Raw genomic sequence first — 23,035 nt, forward strand, 5'->3', positions numbered from 1 at the left:
CCAGAGGAGTCCAGCAGTGGGAAGTCCATACCTACCTCTATTTTGAGAAGTGCAGGCCCGCGACATTTCCAACCCCCACGTCAGCGACGCTGCTGGATTTAAAATGATCGATCTGGAGCGTCAACAAACGACTGGCCCTATGCCGGCCTGTATCTGCAAAACTATTAGAGCCGAGGTCGCGAGGATTCGATCCCACACACTTAGGCGTTATTGTCTTCTGAAACCGGCGCTCTCGTCCTACGCCAAGCGACCTGATGATTCTCCCGGTATGGAGCTTGATACTCGTATTTTTAACTGGGACCATGCAAGTAGGTACTCAAAGCTGTTGCCACAGAACAAAATTAATCGTGTTTTGTTAATTATTGCTTTAATATTCATTGTGTGCCTGCAAGTGCCTGCAACATATGCATCACATATGGTCACATACCAAGTTTGAGCTCAATCTGACCAGTAATGACATGATGACATCATCATAATGTCATCATAAATGACATCAGAACAATCAGAGCCCTCTGACCAGCCTGACAAGTGACAGCTAGGGCCCTTCTCAGTGGGCGGCGACGCGGTTGGGAGTCTATTCTGTACAGTTTCCTGAGTTCTCAGTTCTCACTATAGTGAGAACTGAGAACTCTCTATAGAGAGTAGCAGGGAACAGAAGCCGGAAGGTAATTTGCTTACAGTGGGCCTCCACTCTATGTACTTAATATACGACGCTGTCTTTGACTACCGGGGGCCTCCTGCCCACAGAGGGCCTCTTATCTACAGAGGGCTTCCTCTCTACAGATTGCCTCTATCTACAGAGGGCCTCCTCTCTGCTGAGGGTGTCTTTCTCTCCAGAGGGCCTCCTTTACAGAGGGCATCCTCTCTACAGAGGGCCTCCTCTCTAGTCTCTACAGGGACCTCCTCTCTACAGAGGGCTTCCTATCTATGTAGGGCCTCCTCTCTTCAGAGTCTCGTCTCTACAAAGGACCTCCTCTATACAGAGGACCTCATCTCTGCAAAGGGCCTCCTCTCTTCAGAGAGCCTTCACTCTACAGACGGCCTCCTACCTACAGAGGACCCCTTTCTACTGAGGGAGTCCTCCTCTACAGAGGGCCTCCTCTCTTCAGACGATCTCCTCTCTACAGAGGGTCTCCTCTCTTTAAAGGGCCTTCTGATTTCAGACGGTTTCCTCTTTACAAAGGGCCTGCTCTCTACGGAGGGCCTCCTTTTTACAGAGGGCCTCTTTTTTACAGAGTGCCTCTTTTTTACAGAGGGCCTCCTTTTTGCAGAGGGCCTCCTCTCTACAGGGGGTCTCCTCTCTAAGGGGGCCTCCTCTCTACACAGGGCCTCCTACCCACAGAGGGCCTCCTCTCTACTGAGGAGTCAGAGGGGCCCTAGCGGTCAGACACAGACACTAGTGGTTATTCAAAGGAGATGAGAAGGGCCCTAGCTGTCACTTGTCAGGCTGGTCAGAGGGCTCTGATTGTTCTGATGTCATTTTTTAGACTCCCGCGTGAATTTCGTTCGCCTCCGACGTGATTTTGGCCAACGTGGGCCTTCGGCCCACGTTGGATTCAGGCCGAAAGGATTCAGGCCAACGTGGGCCTTCGGCCCACGTTGGCCTGAATCCTTTCGGGGGGCCTCCTGAAAACCCCAAGGGAGGGGCGGGCGCCCCCTCCGCCCCCCCCCTTGGCTACGTCCCTGTTGGGAGAGCCCTAAAGGTAAGTAACAATTGCAAACTGCTTCTAGAATGACTTAGTTGCGCCATATTTGTAGTGAAGCGAGGTAAAGGACACAGAGGATTCCTTTATAAGGGACATTTAAGAGACAAATAGGGGAAGATTAAGGGAACCCTATGTAAACACGGTTAGTGTTACACGTGCACAGGCACTATCACCCACAGCCACAATCATACTAGGCGACTTCAACACAGGCAACATTTTTCTCGATAAAGAAATCTACAGAAACAGCTCACTAACACCTTTTGATATCAAACTAAAAGATGCTTTAGACGGACTAAACGACTAAACTTAACCCAAATTATTGACACACCAACGCGGAAAACAGATAAGGTCGCGAATCTATTAGACTTGATAATAATTGACAATAACAAATTGATCCTCGACTCTGGAGTCCTCCCGCCTTTTTTTACCATAGACCATACTCCCGTCACACTTACACTCAACATCGATGCCTACGGTAAACAGACTACACTGTAAACCAAATTGACGAGTCTTGTGTAATATAACCAATCATCTCTTGGTATGTTTACCAACTGATACTTTTTCACCCGCGTCCCAGTGGCGGTCTCAGCCAACTTCGCCGGTCGCCCTAGTGGGGGGGGGGGGGGGGCATATGTTACCACCCACCTCTAATTCAAAAACTAAGAGGGCTAGAAAGACGCGGTAAATAGTAGTCGATAGCTCTCAATACGTACGTTTGAAAGTATTTCGGTTATTTTTCACCTTAGAGCAATACTGGGTCACCAGAGGTCATCAAAGGTCAAAATTTGCCAATTGTCATATTTTTCAGAAAACATGCCGCTATCTTAGGAGCTATGGTAGCTAGAAAACGCAGGGAAGCGCAATCGATAGCTTTTGAACTCTTCTTTTGAAAAGGTCATTATCAATATTGACCTCAGGTCAACGGTTTAGCGTCCAGAGGGCAAAAACTCCAAAAATAGCTGTTTTTACGAAAAGTGTTTTAAACAAAACTTTCGACTACAAAAAGCCACGACATTTCTATTGCCAGAATCGTGTTCCCCTCGCCGAGACGCGTCGAATGAACTATAATTTGACCTTGAAAGGTCAACTTGAAAATTTGACCTCAGGTCAAGGTCATGACCTGACCGGAAAAGGTCATGTTGCATACCAGTCGATGCGTCTCAACAAGACAAACACAATGAGACCATCCCCAGCGTTCTATCTCTTTCCAATCGCGAGTTATTGGCAAAAACTGTTTGTAGCCTCAAATGACCTCGGATGACCTTTCTAGAGGCTACCAGCAAAAATGACACCTTGGTCATCACGAGTGGACTAAATCATTGTGATTCTGAAATATTTGGACTGTTCCTATGCGTACACACGGATCTAGAGGCATTTTCATTTTTCTCCATTGACTTGTAATGGAAAGGTCACGCCACTGACCTGACCTTAGGTCACGGATATAAAAAATCCGAGATATACAAATTGTAGGCGTCCATAACAGCATGCAATGCACCAAGTTTAAAACCTTTCTGACAAACACTGGAGGCTGGACATAATGGCAAACTTTTTTAGGCTTGGTCAGTTAACTTGATCTGGTGACCTGACCTGACATGACCTGGGGTCAAAAATTTCACACATTGTCCAAAATTGATGTACCAAAAGCTACCCCAAGCGGCGTTTTTTATTCACACGCAAAAAACGCGACAGGGTGGTAACATATGCCCCAATTATATGCCCCAATTGTTTTCCAATTATAATTCAACATATGCCCCCCCCCCCTCCACTGGGGCGGAAGGTTAAACAAGCCGTTCTCTGGTGCATTGCTTGTCATGTGACAACTACGAGTCAATAGTTACTATGCACACTAACTTCTCAGTATCCAGACCAACTCTACATTTGTTTCAACGTTTGTTTCTTAACCAGTTTTGGAAACTTCTTGCCGCATGGTTATTTAACCGGCGCCTAACTTGTACTGGTCAGCTGGTCAGCATACACATGGTCAGCTGCGCCTAACGTCAGACTTGGCGGACCAATCAGCGGTCGCCGCCCGCCGTTAGCGGGCCCCGGCGCGGCGGTTTCGAACCAGCAGTTGTTGCGCGGCCGCCGTGCAGCATGGAGCAGCGACGAGGGCTTTCCAGCATTTGTGCAGTAAAAAGTGAAATCTGTTAACTGTGGTGTTCGTGCTGTGAGTGAGGCCCCCTCTGGCCTGCGGGACGCACTAATCGTGCCTATACCCGCGGTCGAGACGCCTCCCTTCCCCTGCGCGCAATGTAAGTGGGCCAGACATGTGCATGCACATGTGAGCAGATGTTTTGCGGTCGGTGTTTTTTATACAAATACATTTATTTGCCTTTAATTCAACTCTTTGTATTTTTAACTTAACCCTCGCGGGACCTATTGGTTTTCTACATACGCGCCGGCCGAGGGGGGGGGGCGGGTACGACCCCCCTCGTCGTTTGGCCCCTGGTGGAGCTAGCGCGTCGCGGCAAAAACGAGCGTGTGCGCCGTTGGGAGACGCAGAGATTGGTACCCGATTTTAAGGTCCTAGGTCAACCGGCGACCTCTGAGGTCAGGTCAAGTGCCCCAGGGTACGGTTCAGTTTTTGGTGAATAACTTCGCAAAAAACGGCCGCAGAGCCGCGATTTTGGCAGCATCGTGTTCGCCTCGCTCAGGCGCGTCGAATGATGTACTTTTTGTTCGGGTAAGGTCAACTTAGGGTGTTGACCTCAGGTCAAGGTCAGGTCAGCACCCCCAGGTCACGAAGCTGGTCGAAAGAGGTCGTGTCAGTGGCGGATCCAGGGAAGGGCAAAATGGGCATTTGCCCTCCCCAAAGCTAAATCATGTGGGCAAGACTGTCCTTTTGCCCCTCCCAAAGCATATAGAGATGATAAAATTGAATACGGTGTCGAGGACTATCTGGACGAAAAGCAGGACTTTCGGTGACGGCCATTCCGAAGTAAGGAGCTGGACGCTCGCTGCTGATGATTTATGCCAGAATGCTGTTAATAGATCGAACTCCCTGAACTGATTGCATGTAGATAGTGTGGCGTTGTAAAGTCGTTTGGTCATCTCGGTGCTCAAGGGCAGCGGAAATCCGGATAGAGGGTGCAGGGGTTCAGCTCCAGACCCATGGAAAACATTGGAGTGCAAACATAGCTTTTTGCACCCTCCAAAAGCCGTATAAGAGGCCTGTCACGCCACCAAATACATTTAATCCTAAAAACCAGTGATCGGGAAACGAACGATCATGTGGGATCACCGATCATCAGACGTCCAGTTGTTGGTCAGGAGCGCCCTATGCTGGTCTTTGGGGCCCTCACCGGCTAGGAGTGTCCTGAACCGCGTTTGGTGCCCCATGACGGCATCTGAGGACCCCACGTAGACTCCAGGGGTTACGCTGCCTCTGAGGGCTCCCACGGCGGTCTCTGAGGGCCCTCGTGACACGGTCCTAGACTCATCTCAGGTCTGAGTGCCCATCGGGCTTTAGACGGCCCACGACGGCCTCTGAGGGCCCCAAAACAACCAGACTGCAGGGGCTATGCTGGCATCTGAGGAACTTGTGACGGTCTCTTGATGCCCCTAACGATGGACTCTGATGTCCTTACCACAGCCTCTGAGGGCCTTGCAAAGATACCTGAGGGCCCAGGGCCTATGAAGACCGTCATGATGGCCAAGGATCTTCATGATGACCTCTGATGGTCCTCTTGAAGGCTTCTAAGGGCCCTCACAACGATTTCCACAGTGATTCCACCCGAGACGTTCACTGAGTGCCCTCACGACGATCTCTAGGACCCAATGCAAGCTTCAAATGCCCACGCTGGCGTCTGAGGGCCCCACGACGGCCTCTGATCTGGCCTCAACGCAGGCAGACTGCAGGGGTCATGCTGACCTCTGAGAGTCCTGTAACGAAGGCTCCAAGGGCCCACGCTGGCCTATGAAGAACCCTACGACGGCCTCTGGAGGGCCTTAACGCAGGCAGGGGACACGCTGGCCTCGGGGCCCCGCGAAGATTTCAGATTCAGAGGCCCTTCACAACGACCTTTGAGGGCCTTACAAAGGTCTCTGAGAGCTTACGCAGGCTCGTGGGATTCCACACTGATTGTCAGGTCCCATGTAGGCTTGTTGAGACACTGTATCCGCTCCTGGTGCCCCTTCGCCGGCCTCTGAGAGTCTCAACACCGGAACTTCTTGGCCCTACACCGGCTTTTAGGACCATTACATCGATCTTGGTACCCACGACCCATCAAATATGTGTCCAAGCGGCTTCTAAGAATCCCCATGCATGTTCCACGGACATGAAGCCGAATTTTTGGGCTCACACGGGAGCTCTTGGGACCCCATGAACGCTCCAGGGACCTACCTGCCTCCAAGAGCCTCACACATACTTTTGGGGCCCTAACGCTTGCCCCTGAAGGCCTCACTCAGACTCCTACCCTTTCCTCCACACCGGTTCTTTAGGCTAAACATCAGCTCCTTTGGCCTCTATCTCGGTTTTTGAGGGCCTCCATACAGGCTTTTTGGGTCCGATGCCGGTCTTTGAGAACTTTCCAGACTCTCGAGCCTACGCTGCCTTTCTGAAACCCTTCAGCACCTTCTGAGGAGCCGACCTGGTCGGGGACTCATTCAATCTGAGAAGTCGTGAAGGCTTCTGGAGGAGCCTCCATTGAGTCATTCAGTTTCCAGAGGTTTTTTAACGGTCTTGTAAGAGCGGACCCGTAGGGCTCTCAAAGGTCCACTGCGGATCCAGAAAAGTGGTTTGAGGCTTGCGGGTGGTGGTTAGCATAAGAAAAATCACCCAGTAAAAAAACTTGTTGCATTTCACTTATTTAGGTATGCTGTGATTTTGTTAGGTTCACTGAAATATGCAAACATTTTGGATAACTTCCTGTATGGATTGTTTCCTTAACTTTAGGTTTTCATAAATCGATGATCGGCAGCTTAAAAAGTAAAGGGGCCCAAAACCTTCAGTGAGGCCCCTTGAGAAAATTTTGCATCCCCATCCAAAATTTATTTTACATTCCTCCCAGTGCGGGGGCGGATAGGGGTCGTCGGATAGGTCGGAAACTTTTGCCCTCCCCAAACGGATCGGCTGGATCCGCCCCTGGGTCGTGTCGCATATCATTCGATTCGGCAGGTCTTCCTGAGTCCATTGGTGGCTTTCTCGACTCGCTAGCTCAATTTGATCGGGAGTTATTGACGAAAAACTAATATGACCTTGATGACGTCATAAATGACGTCACGGAAGGTCAACATTGCAAAAATGACGCATCTAACCTTGCAAGGAGTGCATCAAATCACGATTCTGTGTGCTTGAGATAGTTGGAGATCGTTCCCGGCGCCAGAATAGCAGTTTTCATTTTTCCCCATTGACTTCTAATGGTGAGGTCACGAAAATGACCTGACCTCATATGACCTTTAGGAAAAATCCGAGATATACAGGTTGTGAGACTCATAATGGATACTAGATCCTGCAAGTTTCATTTCCCTGTGACATCTCCTCTGGCAGTGAGGGCGTTGCGAAGTTGCGACATCTGAAGACCGTGCAGAGGTTCACTTATGGCGTCATAGGTCAGTGACCTGACCTGACCCAAAAATGCGGTTGGTGTCAAAAGATGCGGCTTGGATCAAAGGTCAGGTATGCCAAGTTTCAGCTCTCTATCGCCAGCGTGCTCGGAGCTATCGCGAAAAAAACCTATGGAGGGCGGCACCCGCCCCCCCCCCCCTCCCCCCTCGGCCGGCGAGGGTTAACTGATGGACATATATGGGCTGTAAAAGCTAATCTGGTTGGCGATCATGATTTATTCGAATTATTTGCGTGATCGTGCAACTGACATGATTGTTAGGCTTAATGTTCAGGAAATATTCGTCATACGGGCATGTTATACTTCTGGCTTGATGCGGTACACAAAACCATGTTCTTTCACATGCGCATCAGTTCTTGCTTCAAATATATGCTGACGGTGCACGATAGGTATACCTACTGGGTATACCTACCTCATGCAGATACCACATGCCATAGACCTCTGTACACCTGGACTGAGCGCAGAAATTTCGGCCATGACCATAGTGGCCCTAACTTTCAGATGTTATATCTCGAGATCAGTAACACCCAGGTAGGTCCGGTCTTCACTGTTTGATGGCCCCGTGCATTACAAACTGAATGACGTGTCTGCGAGAGAAATCGGCTGGCACAGAGGAGGACCTGCGCGTGGCGCGTGAGGGGTGTTTTCAAAGTTGGTCTAATGATATCTCCAGAACCGCTGCACCGATTGCGCTAAAATTTGGTATGTGGCCATATATGATGCATACATCACTAACGTATAACTCGACCAGGGGGTGCTGCTGCACGTGCGCACGTGCACACCCCTTCTTTATATCTCCGAAACTACTGGACCGATTGAGCTCAAACTTGGTATGTTGCCATATATGATGCATACATCACTAACGTATAACTCGACCAGGGGGTGCTGCTGCACGTGCGCACGTGCGCACCCCTTCTCTATATCTCCGGAACTACTGGCCCGATTGAGCTCAAACTTGGTATGTGGCCAAATGTGATGCATACATCACTAACGTGTAACTCGACCAGGGGGTGCTGCTGCACGTGCGCACGTGCGCACCCTTTCTGAATATCTCCGGAACTACTGGCCCGATTGAGCTCAAACTTGGTATGTGGCCATATGTGATGCGTACATCACTAACGTGTAACTCGACCAGGGGGTGCTGCTGCACGTGCGCACGTGCGCACGTGCACACCCTTTCTTAATATCTCCGGTTCTACTGGTCTGCTGTTGCTCAAATTTGGTATGTGAACATATGTGATGCATACATCACCAACGTATAACTCGACCAGGGGTGCTGCTGCACGTGCACACGTGCGCACCCCTTCTTTATATCTCCGAAACTACTGGTCAGATTGAGCTCAAACTTGGTATGTGACCATATGTGATGCATATGTTGCAGGCACTTGCAGGCACACAATGAATATTAAAGCAATAATTAACAAAACACGATTAATTTTGTTCTGTGGCAACAGCTTTGAGTACCTACTTGCATGGTCCCAGTTAAAAATACGAGTATCAAGCTCCATACCGGGAGAATCATCAGGTCGCTTGGCGTAGGACGAGAGCGCCGGTTTCAGAAGACAATAACGCCTAAGTGTGTGGGATCGAATCCTCGCGACCTCGGCTCTAATAGTTTTGCAGATACAGGCCGGCATAGGGCCAGTCGTTTGTTGACGCTCCAGATCGATCATTTTAAATCCAGCAGCGTCGCTGACGTGGGGGTTGGAAATGTCGCGGGCCTGCACTTCTCAAAATAGAGGTAGGTATGGACTTCCCACTGCTGGACTCCTCTGGTCATAATGCTGGACTCCTCGGTCCACCTACACGCTACCAAAACCTATATAATTAGGTAGGTACTCGTATCTACAACACGCTGCTCAGTCATTTTGTAAAATGGCTAGGTATTTTGTAAAATGCCTAGGCATTTTACAAAATGACTGATTTTCTAAAGTGCCTGCAACACATACATCACTAACGTATAACTCGACCCGGGGTGCTGCTGCACGTTTGCACCATTTCTTTATATCTCCGAATCTACTGAAGACGGCTCAAAATTGTCATTGTCCTATTGTCATGAACCGTTCACACGCCTGGAACGCATCTATAGAACTGCACGTGCATGCCCGTGAATGGCTGCACGCGGACACGTGTACCTATGACCTCACATGAGCTACATTGACCCGTTAAGGATGCAGTTATTCACGAACCACTTAAGTTTAGATAACCCATGTTGATATTATGTTGTGATGTGTTATTTAATAATATAATTTTCGCTCAAAAATATATTAATGCAATAATAAACAACTTATTAGTAGGTACGCATGTCATCAGTGGCTACAAGAAATGAGCTACAATGTCTTCTTTTAATTAGTGATCCAAGTGGGTTATCTTTTGATGAATGATGGGCCGTTTACCTAAAAAGTCCCAACATAGACAAATAATTCCTTTGTTATCTGATGACTTCAAATTTTATTGAATTCATATCATTTTTCCACTAACTGGAAAACATCCGGGTAACCATCCGTCTTCGTTTGGGCGCTGTAGGTATGTATCTCAGTCAGGCCACAATCTATATCGCGTATCTTTAGTGCTTCTTGGCGCTGGTCAGCTTATGAACCTTGTCACGGCCCTTGCTCCTTGTCACTGATGGACTAGGTGTGTAGCCGCTGCTAGCATGAATGGCGCTGTTAGTCTCCGATGCATAGTTTGTCGTAAAGATGTTGAAAAGCGCACCAGCCATCTTCGTCAAGGTCGGTATAAACCCGTGGCCATTGCCACAGTGCAGCTCAACCAACCTCGTGTCCTCTTGGCTTATCACTGCTGCCACTTTTTGGAAGGCAGCACGCGGCTTGGAGCAGCCGAATAGTGCGTAGCGCGTCTCTTCGTCCTGCACCAGCCACCTGTGAATAACGAGAAAGACAATTATAATTGAAGCAAAAGTGACGTCAAATCAATGTGCCATGGTAACATTGACATTCTGTGCAGCATATTGTACGCTCTCGAGCGTTCAGACAAAACATGCGCAGTGCAACTGCTAACTGGCGTAAGCCAGATGAGGTAGGTAATGTTACCCGCCGACTGATGCATATCGTTTATGCTGTGCGCCTGATGCTAAAAAAAACTTGAAATGTAATATTACAAAGCAAGATCTCGTCAATATTGACTATGGGTGAATTTGAATGCAGATAACAACAGCTTATTTCGGCATTTCTCACCTGTACATCAGGTACATGTCCGTTGTCACATGGACAGCAAGCTCCGATGGGCATAGAAGTCCTCCCCGGTTGAGGAGCTCCGTGAATGTTTTCACGGCATCCATTAGCCCAGGTCCGGAGCCATCCATTGGTTCGCTGTCCTCTTCCAGTCGCATGTTCTTGAGTGGTCCTTGTCCTCTGTTCACTAGAAGTTCGTGGCAAGATTCGCACACGTGCTTCTTTGTGACGGAGCGGGCGAGGTAGCCGGCCACGTGTGCAATGGCCTGCTCTGTACCCTCTGTGAGCTGTCCATTGTAATCGGCGCAGGAGGCGGCGACTACAAGCATGTCGATGACAGCATCATCTTCGCGCTGCCGTAGCTTCTGTGCTTCCTCCATCTGTGCGGTCACTGTGCCCAAGCTGTATCCTGACAGCCAGACGAGGCTTTTGACACGCACTACCGCTTCCCCTTCCAGGAACTGCCGAACACTGGCCCAGTAGTTGCCCCCGGCCAGCTTCCGGAGGTATCCAAAGCGACCTTCTATCCGGTCAGACTGCACCTTGCCCAGGAGAACGTACTTCATGACATCACTGTGCAGTGTGCTTGTCTAGTAGATAGTTCGCCAGCCCGACCAGGCCTCGACACGTGTAGATGGCTGCCTGAGTTGTGTCTCTCGACATCTTTGTGCCTCCCTTTCTGTCGAGCCAGGTCTGCAGCATCTTCTGAAAGTCGACGAGAAAGTTCAGGCCGCCTCTCTCCTCGTTGCTGGGTGGCGTTCTGAGTGGGTCGCGAAGACGGACGTAAGTGAACGCTGTCTTGACGTTCACGACGCTAAACCACTGCCTCAGCAGCTCAAGGAAGTCGGCTGTTCCTTGAAAGGCCCGATACTCTTCTCTCTGACTGAAGAAGCGGAGTGCTGAGACGGTGGACTCGTCGGTAGCCGCCATAGCCAGGTGAACGTTGACGCGCTCAACATTGGTGACGTCAAATCAGGACCTTGGAGGACCTTGTCTGTGAGGCGATGCGCCATCTTCGCTTCTCCTCCCACCTCCAGCAAGTACAGCTGTTCGAGGTGTTTTGATGCAGCATGAAGGGGCGTTTTTGTGCCTGGCATCGGCGGGCATTCCAGGGTCTTCTTGTTGAGTAGGTTGTTGTAGAAGTTCTTAAAAAGATGAACGCTGTCGTACATGGTGTACACCCTTGCACCGTCCGTGCTGTACGGGTTGATGATCCACTCGGGATGCTCGCCATCGGTTCCAAGGCCATTGTGGAACGACTGGTTCGTGCGATGGCCGTCTGTGGTGCACGATACCACACTGAAGCCGATCTCAGTCAGAGTTTTCAGCACCTTGAAGAAGATCTCCCGGATGGCTTCCGTGGTGATGCTGGGGACGGGAGACATGGTGATGATATCTTCATAGCGACCCGCCACTGATGATATGAGCGTGCAGAAAATGGTGTTCGTGACACCATCTTTGCTGTCGCCGTACAGACGTCCGCCAGCCAGTTCCACAGCGCGGGCCGTGTGGACCTCGTCCATCGCTAGGTTAACCAGCCGTTCTCTCGCGTTCAGCTTGGCGATCCTCATCTTCAGGTACTGTACAGTGCCAGCCTCGAGGCCCTCCCTCACGCTGAGCGCAGAAGTCAGTCGACGGAGTGCGGTTTTATGTGGTAAGATGAGGACACCAGAGTGGCATAAGTCTTGGTACAGTTTTGGACTTGTCCTATCCCACACCACCGCGAGACTCATGAGCGTCTGGCTGTATCGCCTTCTGTTGGGAGGGACTGAGGAGAGACGCAGTTGCTCGGCGGCGAACTGGCACACGTTCAGGCCGTCGTTACGGTCAGCTGCAACAGCTCGCTCAATGAGTTCGGCGGCAGCACACTTCAAGTCAGTCGCGCAAGGCTGCAGAGACTTGAGCCGAGCCAGGACGTTGAGAACCTCAGCTGTACTCTGGAAGATGCCTGGCCTGGCTGTCAGTCCAGCGACATGGCGTAAAGACATCTCGGTGCTAGCAGCGTGCATCCGGAATCGCAGATCTCTATAGACGGTGAGGTTCCTCTTGATAATAGGCAGCCCAAGCGTTTCGTCTAGCTCCTCCAGGCGGATGGTGAGAACATAATCCTCTTGTTCTGGCGAACACATCTTGATGATCGTGTAGCCGGAAGGCAGCTTCTCTTTCCCCAACTTCATGCCGAGATCTTCCAAGCTGGAAATTTTCTCCGCCTCCAGCATGTTTGCTGCCTGCTGCTGCAGCAGCTCGTCGGCAGACTCGCGTCTCTCGGAAGCCGTTGCTCGGGTTGTTCTCTCTCGTTGGACATTCGACGTGGCCAGTCTGAAAAGAAACATTGCGATTAAAAACGTTTAATATCATAAATTAAAAGTAGCTTTGTTCCATACTTAAACATTTTTTCACGCGCAGTGCCGGCAAAACCTATAAATATAAACAGTTGGGAATATTTGGTAACAGGGAGTGAGATAGAAGGAGGGAGGGTGAAAGAGGGAGAGAGAGGAAGAGAGGCAGACAGGGAGAGAGGTTGAAGAATGAAGAGAGGGAAAGCGAGGGAGAAAATCACACCATGTAAATCAAATGGTTATCTTATATTTTGAAACTTACAGGACCTAGTATCCTATAAAGTTCTCATAGTCATAACATGTACATCTCGGATTTTTCCAAAAGGTCACATGAGGTCAGGCTTGTCAAGTGACCTTACCATTATAAGTCAATAGGAAAAAATGAAAACTGATACAGGTATTCAGCTGCAGATGACCTTAAATGACACAAAGGACACTATTCTAGAAATTTATGAGTGAAATGGTGAAATGAAATGCTGCATATTATATGCATATTATATGGAGTAGGAGCTCTTTCGTTTGCCGCCTCGTGCGTTTCGCTGCGCCTATTGGTTCTCGAGTTATCGGCTGGAGGCGTTTACCCTTGGTTTACCCCCCCCCCCCCCCAGCAAACGGCGGGTGGCGAAATACCCCAGCAACTGCCGGGTTAAGTTGTCATGAACTGCTTGAGACATTTCGGACCTGACAATTGACATGACCTCCGGGGTGTAAGGAGGGGTGACGAGTGCAAGTGATGCAAGTGATGCAAGTGATGCAAGTTTTAATGATGCAAGTGAGCATTCTCCCGGCAGCGCCTCTCTTTGGCTGCAAAAAGGAAATCCTGACTGACGCCTGACTCTCCCAGCGCTAGGGGAGAAAGGCCCGGTTTAGTAAAAAAAGGGTATTAAAAAACGGAATTTGAATTGTAGGTGGGGCGGTGGGGAACTTTATCGTGGGCCAATTTCATGGCTCTAGATCGATATCTTCAAGATCAAATGGGGTTAAACGTGATTAAATTTGCTATAGTGAATATTTTGCGTTTATACGCCCATAGCGCTAAGAGTTAATGGTCGATTTCCCTATTTCTTCCTTTATACGACATTTGTAATGTTATGAGAATCTCTAGCTAATGTAACCATAAATCTGGCATTTATTGGCCTGCTAAGAGTAAGATGTCGCCGGCAGAGGCGGAGATCGGCCGACGCGGGAAACGTTTCATTCACAGATTGTGTTTGCGCCCTAATAATTCAATTTTTACCTGTTGGTTTTCGCATGTAGGTATTTGACCATTAGATTGCCTGTACATTTTTAAGCCTTTACACAAAATTTGACACGAATCGATCATAATCAGCGGTAAGAAGCGCGGTGCAAAGATGAACCGTCCCGCGCCGGCACAGTCTACCATTCAGGCGTTAACGGCCGGCGCCGGCCGCCGAGCCGCTCCGGCAGGAATGTTTAACTTTACACCGCCATTACTAGAAAAGTTGTGGACCGATTTACCTATTTCTTGCACGGGAGGATTTGCAATTCGATTCTGGACAGATACTGAAAGTTTGACGTTAATATAATAATTATGGCGTGAGTTATTGGCGATAAACAGGTGGGGTTAGCGAAATCGGCCCCTTCCACCGCCCGTGCTACGCTGCACTTCTTGTTGCTATATCATCCAAAGTTATCTTTGGCCCACTCTAATTTTCTCAGCACATGTGCCTTACGTGTAGTGGAAAACAATATCTAAATTTGAGCAAAATCGAAGGGTACCCATTTTTCACAAATTACATTTTAAGAAATTAATGCAAAATAAAACAAATTCAAAATCATCGAAAAATGTAAAAATTGTCAAATTTTACTAGAATGACTCCTTATGTACACGTTTCAGTTTGTTTCAAATTAATAGCTTCAAAAATGTTGAAGCTATAGATCTTTCAAGATTGCAGTACACGTCCAATTCTGCTAAAAAAGCAGAAGTTTAGCAGCTTGTATCTCTGTAGCCCGAGGGCATATGACAAAATCCTTTCACCCTCAGAGGTTTCACCCAATAGGCAATAGGTATACCAAGTTTGAACAAAATCGCAGAGGTGACCGATTTTGGCTGTCCCGGTTGACATGGAATGCCCCTATGACGAGAGAGAGACAAAAAGTGAAAAGCTGACACAGTGACAGTGGATACACTTACCGAAGACATGACTTGAAGACGGATGGCACAACGCCTCCTTTGAGTTTCTTTCGCTGCCGTTGGTTCTTCCGCCGAGTTTCTTGCCGAAAGTCATTCTCATTAAAATGTAGCTCGCATACACCGCAATTATCGGGGTTCCATGCGGTGTCACTGCGATGGAGCGCCGAAACCCAACGCGCCCGTAAGTCACGATCCTTAGGAAAGGTGAATACCGAAAGAGTACGTTTCGGTTGGACGCTGACATTCAGCAATGATTTGTCTGTCTTGGTAGGCGCGTATCCGGAGCGACATTGGAATGCGGCACACTTGACCATCTTTTATAAAGAGAAAAATCATTAACCCTCGCCCGCACATGCCATTTTCCCATCCTAGAACGCACATGGGGGGGGTGGTTGCCACCCCCCCGCGCCATTTCGTTCCTGTTGGAGATAGAGCTTAGCAGTAAAGTCCAAAAAGATTCTTTGGGAAGAGACGAATCCAATGATACCCAGTTTTACCTTCTCAGGTCAGTCATTGACCTTCCAGGTCAGGTCAAACTAAAAAATGTTGCTGTTTTGGGTCACCGTTGGATATCAAGTGTGCTGCTTATCAAATACCGATGACGATGCTGTTTTCTGGTGCCAAGCCAGCTAGAACCTCTTTGTCACACTACCCGACCAGAATTTTGCTGCTGAGGTCATTTCAGGTCAAGTTAGGTCAAGGTCAGTTATATGTGTTTGTATGTCTGTGTGTGTCTGTGTGTATACTGATGTGTGCACCGATTGTTTTTGGGTCCATATTACATGAAATCATGATCTGAGAAGCTTTTACCAAAAATGCAGTCAAAAAACTTCAAAAAAAGTAAATTCAGCTTGCCTAAAACGCAATTATCTTAGGTGACCTAGGTTGACCTTGACCCTGACCTTGACCCCTGTACATCGTCGAACAACATGTTCCATGATAGGTGGGAGGTAAGACTGGCAAAAAAGGCCGAAATCAGGGTGTCAAAAGCTCATAAGGCCCATGGCAAACGCAAGATGTTGAGAATTGGCCATTTGGGTCATGACATGACCTGAAAAACAAGGTCATATCTCCGAAACCAAAAATCACAGAAACTTGAAATTTTCAGTGGACATCAAGAAAGGATAGAGGAGCAGCTATACGAAAAATCAGCCTTCTATCTCTAAAAATGTTGAGTGCAGAGCAGAAAGACTACCTGGGGGGGGGGGGTGGCAACCACCCCCCCCCATGTGCGGGCGAGGGTTAAAGACATTTCAGAATAAAGGCCTTAAAAACTGACTGAAACTGCTAGAATAAAACATTGGCATGTCTCGCATACACCAATAAATGATAAAATTCACAAAGGCTTACTTAAGTTGCAAAACCAGCAATGCCTACATACTCCGCATACTCCTAACAAAACTTCATGTAATAAATGTTATTTTATTTCACGTGCATAAATGAGAACCGTCTGTTGCGCATATTTTATTTACCTATTATTTTCCTTCATATATAAAATAAAACAAGGACAATAATTTCTATTGCGGTTCAATCTCAACTTACCGATCCATATTTTACAGCAAATTTTGCAATTTGCATTAAAACTAACATTTACAATCCTACTTACTGCAAGTAACTATGTCAATATCATATTTTTGCTTAGTTAAGAGCCATCTGCTTTAACGGTTGCATTGCTTTCCATTGGTTTCTATAGGTTTCACGTTTCCGGGAGGCGATAATGAACTCTTTGTTACACAATCGAAAAAGCATCCCGAGTCGGTTTACGTGTTAAATAATTAATAACATAAAACGTTAATTATAATTTTGAGCTCGATTAATTTTCAGCTAACCACACAATTTCTGAGATACATACCTACAGCGCCCAAACGAAGACGGATGGTTACCCGGATGTTTTCCAGTTAGTGGAAAAATGATATGAATTCAATAAAATTTGAAGTCATCAGATAACAAAGGAAATATTTGTCTATGTTGGGACTTTTTAGGTAAACGGCCCATTATTCATCAAAAGATAACCCACTTGGATCACTAATTAAAAGAAGACATTGTAGCTCATTTCTTGTAGCCACTGATGACATGCATACCTACTAATAAGTTGTTTATTATTGCAATAATATATTTTTGAGCGAAAATTATATTATTAAATAACACATCACAACATGACAATGATCAGCTGACGCATTTTTCTTGGCCGAGGTCAGAGCGCGCGGCCCGACGCACCACCATCGCACCACAAAGTATGAGCAGAAGCCGCGCCCAAAGCCAGGGCTCCGGTAATGTGAGGTAGCCGAGTCGGGGCAGCGTACGCTGACCCAAGCCGGGGCCGCAGCTTTGGGCGCGGTCTACCGCATCCCCGCGGGCAGCCCCGGGCTATCACACCAGTATAGCGCCTTTTGGGGCGACTAACGGAGCGAGCGAGAGGGTGAGCCTTGCACGTGCGAAATTTCGAGGGGGTACCTCCAACTGACTTGTGCACGGCACCCTACTAACTGGTCACTAGCGACGTGCCAAATTTGGGCACAATCGGCCCAGCCGTTCTCGAGATCTGGAAGCGGCACCCTGCACGTGCGCACGTGCAAAATGGGTCCCAACTGACTTGTGCACGGCACCCTACTAACCGGTCCCTAACTGTGTACCAAATTTGAGCGCAATCGGTCGAGCCGGTCTCGAGATCTGGAAACGACCCCTGCACGTGCGCACGTGCAGCAGCACCCCAACTCTGGCACATGGATATGCAGTGCCTAGTGGGTGCCTACCTACATGCCAACTTTCAGCGCAATCGGCCAAGTAGTTACCGAGATATTGCAACAATTACAAAACGGACACCTCTTCGTTTTGCACGTGGCACGTGCATAAGGGGTCACCCACATGCATCAGGAATAGTCCAATACTTGGTAGAAGGAATGAAGCTACCCTACAAAAATTACCGCGTGTAAATCGGTCAAGTGGTTGCTGAGATATAAGCCTCGCAAAAGCGTGACCACGGCCGGCCGGCCGGCCGGCCGGCCGGCCGCTCATACTCAGAAATTTCCGTTAATCTAAGGAAAGACTACGCTCGCTTCGCTCGCTCCGTAATGACACCGGGAGGACGCGCGGCCCCGGCTTGGGTCAGCGCACGCTGCCCCGACTCGGCTACCTCACGTTACCGGGGCCCTGGCTTTGGGCGCGGTCTACCGCACCACCTAACAGGCGTGTTCGAAACCGCAGGAGATGATGATGAACGGGTTTATCGAAACTTGATTGGATGAGCATATCGGTAATAGCGATTTCAGTGTGTGCATTTATTGTTCATAGTGGTGTGAAATGTGGTTGGGGTACGACCGACAACCCGTCGGGGCGAATTTCGCACTGGGGTACTCAAAATTTGAAGAATTTAAGACGTTTCCATGAGTTTTGATGGTATGGATAAGTTCTAAAAATCCGGTTCTCCTTATCTGGGCCATTAACTCCATACGGTCCAGGAAAGCTGGCACACTACCTTTAAGTGTCAGGCATGAGGCAACCAGAGGTGCACAAATAGCCCAGCCTGTCTCCTACACGGTCTCAGATGGCTCCGGTTTGTCTCACCTATCATCCTTAGGTATATCCCAACATATCTATACTTTCAAGTAAAGCTGGTTATTTACATTACAGTTATTCATATTTACAGGACGTAAACGCTATTCCTGAAGTGTTTTTATTTCTGAAGCTATCCGCAGATATATCGTCATTTTTTAAGAAGCCGAAGACAAACGGTATGCGCTGCTTTGGGCAATGGAAACACTGGAAAGTCAAGAACTACCCTCATAAAACCATCGGGACGCTCAATTAATTCCTCTCATCCAATGAGGGTTCAGTTCCACATGGACCAGACGGGCGTCCATCTGCCGTCCCATAGCGTCCCTCTCCCGTTTAGTGGGGCAGTTACTACTTGGCGGGCTGAAGGTGAAGTGACGTAACGCTGCAGTGTGCGGTGCACATCAGTGTTTCTGTTTAGGAATAAGAAACTTTAACCCGCGCCCGGCTGGGGGTCCTGGATTTCCACGCCCTGCTGGGGGGGGGTGTTTGAACACCCCCCCTTCTAACTCGGCTCCTGGGCCACGTAGCGATACGCGGAAGGCGGCGTTCGAAAGAGCGTCAAAAATAATGAGGAAATCACTTCGGTCAATTTTTTGGTCAGGTCAAAGGTCAGGTCACCAGAGGTCATTGAAGGCAAATTTTCGCCGATTTCCAGGTCGAATGTCGAAAATTTCCAAGAAGCCAACGCATAACTCGGGAACCAATAGAGCTACAGCGCCGCGGAAAAGCGCCTTCGATAGCCCTATTAACGCCCTTTCTGAGTAATTTTCTCAGATTTGACCTAACGTCAACGGTTTTGCCTGCAGGGGGCAAAAACTGCAAAAATAGCCGATTTTTTCGGAAACAGTTTTTCCGCAATAACTTTTGACCCAAGCATTGTACGAGCTTACTTTTACCGGCATCGTGTTCCTCTCGTCAAGACGCATCGAACGAACTATAATTTGACCTTGAAAGGTCAACTTGAAAATTTGACCTCAGGTCAAGGTCATGACCTGACCGGAAAGGGTCATGTTGCATATCAGTCGATCCGTATCGTCGAGCTGAACACATCTAAGGCGTTTTCATCGCTCTAGCATGCCTCTATCAAAAGTTATTTGCGAAAAACTGTTAGATACCATTCGTGACCTAAGATGACCTCAGGGCATAAACAGGGGTCACAGACACCATTTTCATGTTCAGTGTGTCTAAACCACTTGTAATTCAGTGTTTGGGAGTGTTTATAATGTCTTTCGTCCAAAACAGGCGCATTTCAATTTTCTCCCATTGACTTATAATGGTGAGGTCGCAAAATTGACCTGACCTTAGGTCATCGATATCAAAATTCTGAGATATACATTTTGTACATGCTAATGCTCTTAGCAATCGCTGAAAGTTTCAAAGCGATCGGTCACTCGGTGTAGCTATGACAGACATTGAAACTTTTTATGAGGTGAGGTCACTTCGAGTGACCTGGTGACCTGACCTTGAATGACCTTGGTCTGAAATTTTCACAACATGTGTAGAATTGATGTATGATAAGGTGTACCAAAAACGGCGGCGCTCCGCGCCGCCGTTTTTGAGATATTCGCGAAAAACCACAGGGGGGGGGTGTTCAAACACCCCCCCCCCCCAGCAGGGCGCGGGTTAAGGAGTGAGTAACAAGGTTTTTCCTGGATCAACATTTAGGTAAGAAAACATTATTTGAGGACGATTTTGCAATATTTGCTAATGGGACGAAGCCCATTAAATTGCTATGGAATACCTATCATATTGAGGACCACAAACGTTCAGAATCGATAGTTTCTGAACGCCTACAGTCAAACGTTTTGACTGTAGGCTTTAAGAAGCGGCTTTAAATCCTTTTATAATCCATCGCTGACTACATCTATACTGCAATCTATACACATTTCACGTGCATCGCTAATCTCTTCGCTAATACAGATCCTGGTTTCTTTTTTCTTGCTGAGCAAACCTCAACTGTCTTGTAAAATTTTCAAGACGCATTCATAGTCATACATTACAGTTTAGAGGCAGATAAATCCGATATTCCTGTTTTCTGCGTGGCTCTGTGAGGTCGGTCCCTGCCATGGATGGTGTGAGACCATCCATGCTGCCGATCGTTCGACGCGCTAGTTTTATTGGGGGTTATATGACCGAAGGACATCTTGGCCGACGGAACTGCCTCGCCTGGCGGGGTCACCAATGTGGAACACGCTGCCGGTTTTTCCGAAGTAAAACTGGAGATTTGCTAGACAAAGTTAGACTAAGTGAAATTAATGTAAGTACTTAGCCATATGAAAGCAAATGTTTGACAGAAAGTAAGCGGCCATTTTGTCGCTGCTGGAGACAACTGCCGGAAAACTAACTGCTTTCCCGCAACATCCAATTACTCATCGATACGTATCAAATGAAGCAGGGCAGATTACCATATTATTTTTCTTAGGATGTCGGAATATAACAACATGTTAAAATACCAAAAGGTGCAATATCCTTGTTTATAAGTTATAACACAGGCTTTGTTCTGAGTCTGTGCCTTTGTATGGATCTCATGTGCTTAAAATCTTTAGAAAAATGCACTAAGTATCCATTTGAATTATTGCTTATGCCAACATGAATGGTAGAAGAATAATCAATTGTAATTTGTTGTCAAGTCTAGATGTGTTTTCTCCACCGTCAATGACTGATTTCTTCTTGCTGAGTAATGTTTTGCAACCTATTAATTTCTATGCCAGTGGTGGCTCAAATATTGCTGTTATAGCTATGCAAGGTGTAATCTTATATTGTTTAAATAAGTTAGGCAAATTCAACTGAAATCATGACTGTAATATTTGAAATAGGTATGTCATCTGATTGACCTTCATCATACCAACATATAGCCTGGGCAAGGATTATGTCAAAAATGGCAAGGCAAGAGGAAAATAGAACAAGTTAGATTGTATTGCCACTCCTTTAGTCAGAGAATAAGGACAAGTTATAAGCAAAAAGCACAGATCACCTTGAAATCTTGAAATCAATGTCAAAGCCTACCTACCTGACAACTTGTATGGTCTCCCTCTTTTTAAAATAATGCAATGCATTAGGTATAGGTATATTGCTATGTGTGAAATTTATGGAGAACTTCACAAACCCCATTACAAATCAGTTTTATAGGCATATGCTTCAAATTGCTATGCTTCTCACAATAACTGAAAGGTTTTTGAGCAAACTCATGAGCAAACTCCATGCCAGCATATCTTGTTATTGAGTAAACATGTTGACTACTTAACTGACCATTCCTTTTTCTATAATCATATTAAGACAATTCTACACAGACCTGTAGACAATTCATGACACATTTTCCACCCATAAAATTATTATATACACAACTGAACACAAAGCCTATGTTGAAAATAATCACATATCTCTGTTGCATTTTTGCTGTATAGGTAGGTACCTGTCTATAAAACATGAATAATTTGATGTTGTGAGCCTTGTGCCCAGATGAATGTTTGTGGTATTGGTGTTACAACAAGGAAATTGAAAATTTGTCATGCAGTTTAGGGAAGTTATACCTAGGTAATGTTCAAAATGAAGTGAGATGCCTTCAATTACTAAATCTCCAGTACATTGAAGAGCCATATATTCTTTTGAAGGAAATTATTACCTATTTACATTAGAGCTAGGTAGGTAGTCACCTGCATGCTAGGATCTTTCAATGTTGCTCTTCATCAATCAAATTGAATGGAAACTTAAAAAAATAAAATAAGTAGAAGTGATCAGATAGGATAGGTAAAGCAATTTCACAATTCAGTTGACTTTCAGATTCAGTTCTCATCAAGCCAATTAGGTTGGGTACCTACCTACTTACCAGCACCTCCATAATCGCTCCCCAGAATGCCCCCTGCCACGAACCTCTTACGAAGAGTTTATAGAAGTGCAGGCTGCAGATTTCCGGCCCATGCAGAGTTTTCATTTCTTTGGCAATTCCTTAACTCCACTTGGAGCTCACAACCTTCTATTACCACACCATCACAAAATGTAATGTGAAAGTCCTTATACACTTTGCTTACACTGCACAAGACACACATCCACAGCACAGTACAGCAACTGAAGCGAGCTGTTCACTGTTACAATTATCTTTCAAATTCAACTGACACCGATAGCTGGTTACCACGCAACGCGCTAGCAAATAGCTTCAGCTTGTCCCACGAATGACGGTTGCTATGGAAACCAGCTGACGAAACTTTACCAGAACCCATTTTCGAACAGGAGTTTTGTTTTAACTGATAGGCGCCCCAAGAATTTGTGCGCCGTTTTTCGAAACCTGCCCACCACTTTCGCAGTTTTTCTTCCTACATTTTACCTACACGGTGTCTCATGAGACACAATGTTAATCCAATGGGAACTGTCTCGTGGGTGTCTCATGGAGGAGATTTGTAGGAACTGTTTTTGAAGACACGTAAAGAAATGTAATGACCAAATGTCGTTGACAGCTGATTGTACCGACCAATTGCTACCAGTTAACTGTTTTTATAGTCATTTTTGTACAGAAAACACAAACTGA

At 47.1% G+C, this 23,035-nt stretch overlaps 2 protein-coding genes across 2 annotated transcripts in view; both read right to left on the reverse strand.

Moving 5' to 3' along the window:
* Positions 1-23,035, reverse strand: part of LOC122380003 (sodium bicarbonate transporter-like protein 11) — a 266,840-nt gene that overhangs the window by 56,119 nt on the left and 187,686 nt on the right. The window lies entirely within an intron of this gene.
* LOC122380006 lies at positions 9,532-11,010 on the reverse strand. Its single transcript, XM_043362740.1, has 2 exons — positions 10,468-11,010; positions 9,532-10,152 (listed from the first exon to the last, which is right to left on the reverse strand). Exons 1-2 carry the CDS (start codon positions 10,842-10,844, stop codon positions 9,837-9,839), a joined length of 693 nt encoding a protein of 230 aa, XP_043218675.1. The 5' UTR covers positions 10,845-11,010; the 3' UTR covers positions 9,532-9,836.

This window comes from Amphibalanus amphitrite, unplaced genomic scaffold (assembly GCF_019059575.1).
Source record: "Amphibalanus amphitrite isolate SeventyFive unplaced genomic scaffold, NRLGWU_Aamphi_draft 000089F_arrow, whole genome shotgun sequence".
Classification (NCBI taxonomy): Eukaryota; Metazoa; Arthropoda; class Thecostraca; order Balanomorpha; family Balanidae; genus Amphibalanus; species Amphibalanus amphitrite.

Coding starts and splice junctions, on each gene's coding strand:
- LOC122380006 (XM_043362740.1), bottom strand. CDS start 10,844: ATGGAGGAAGCACAGAAGCTACGGCAGCGCGAAGATGATGCTGTCATC. Junction 10,153..10,467: donor GACATGTACCTGATGTACAG/GTGAGAAATGCC, acceptor CGTTATTCACAG/GTGGCTGGTGCAGGACGAAG.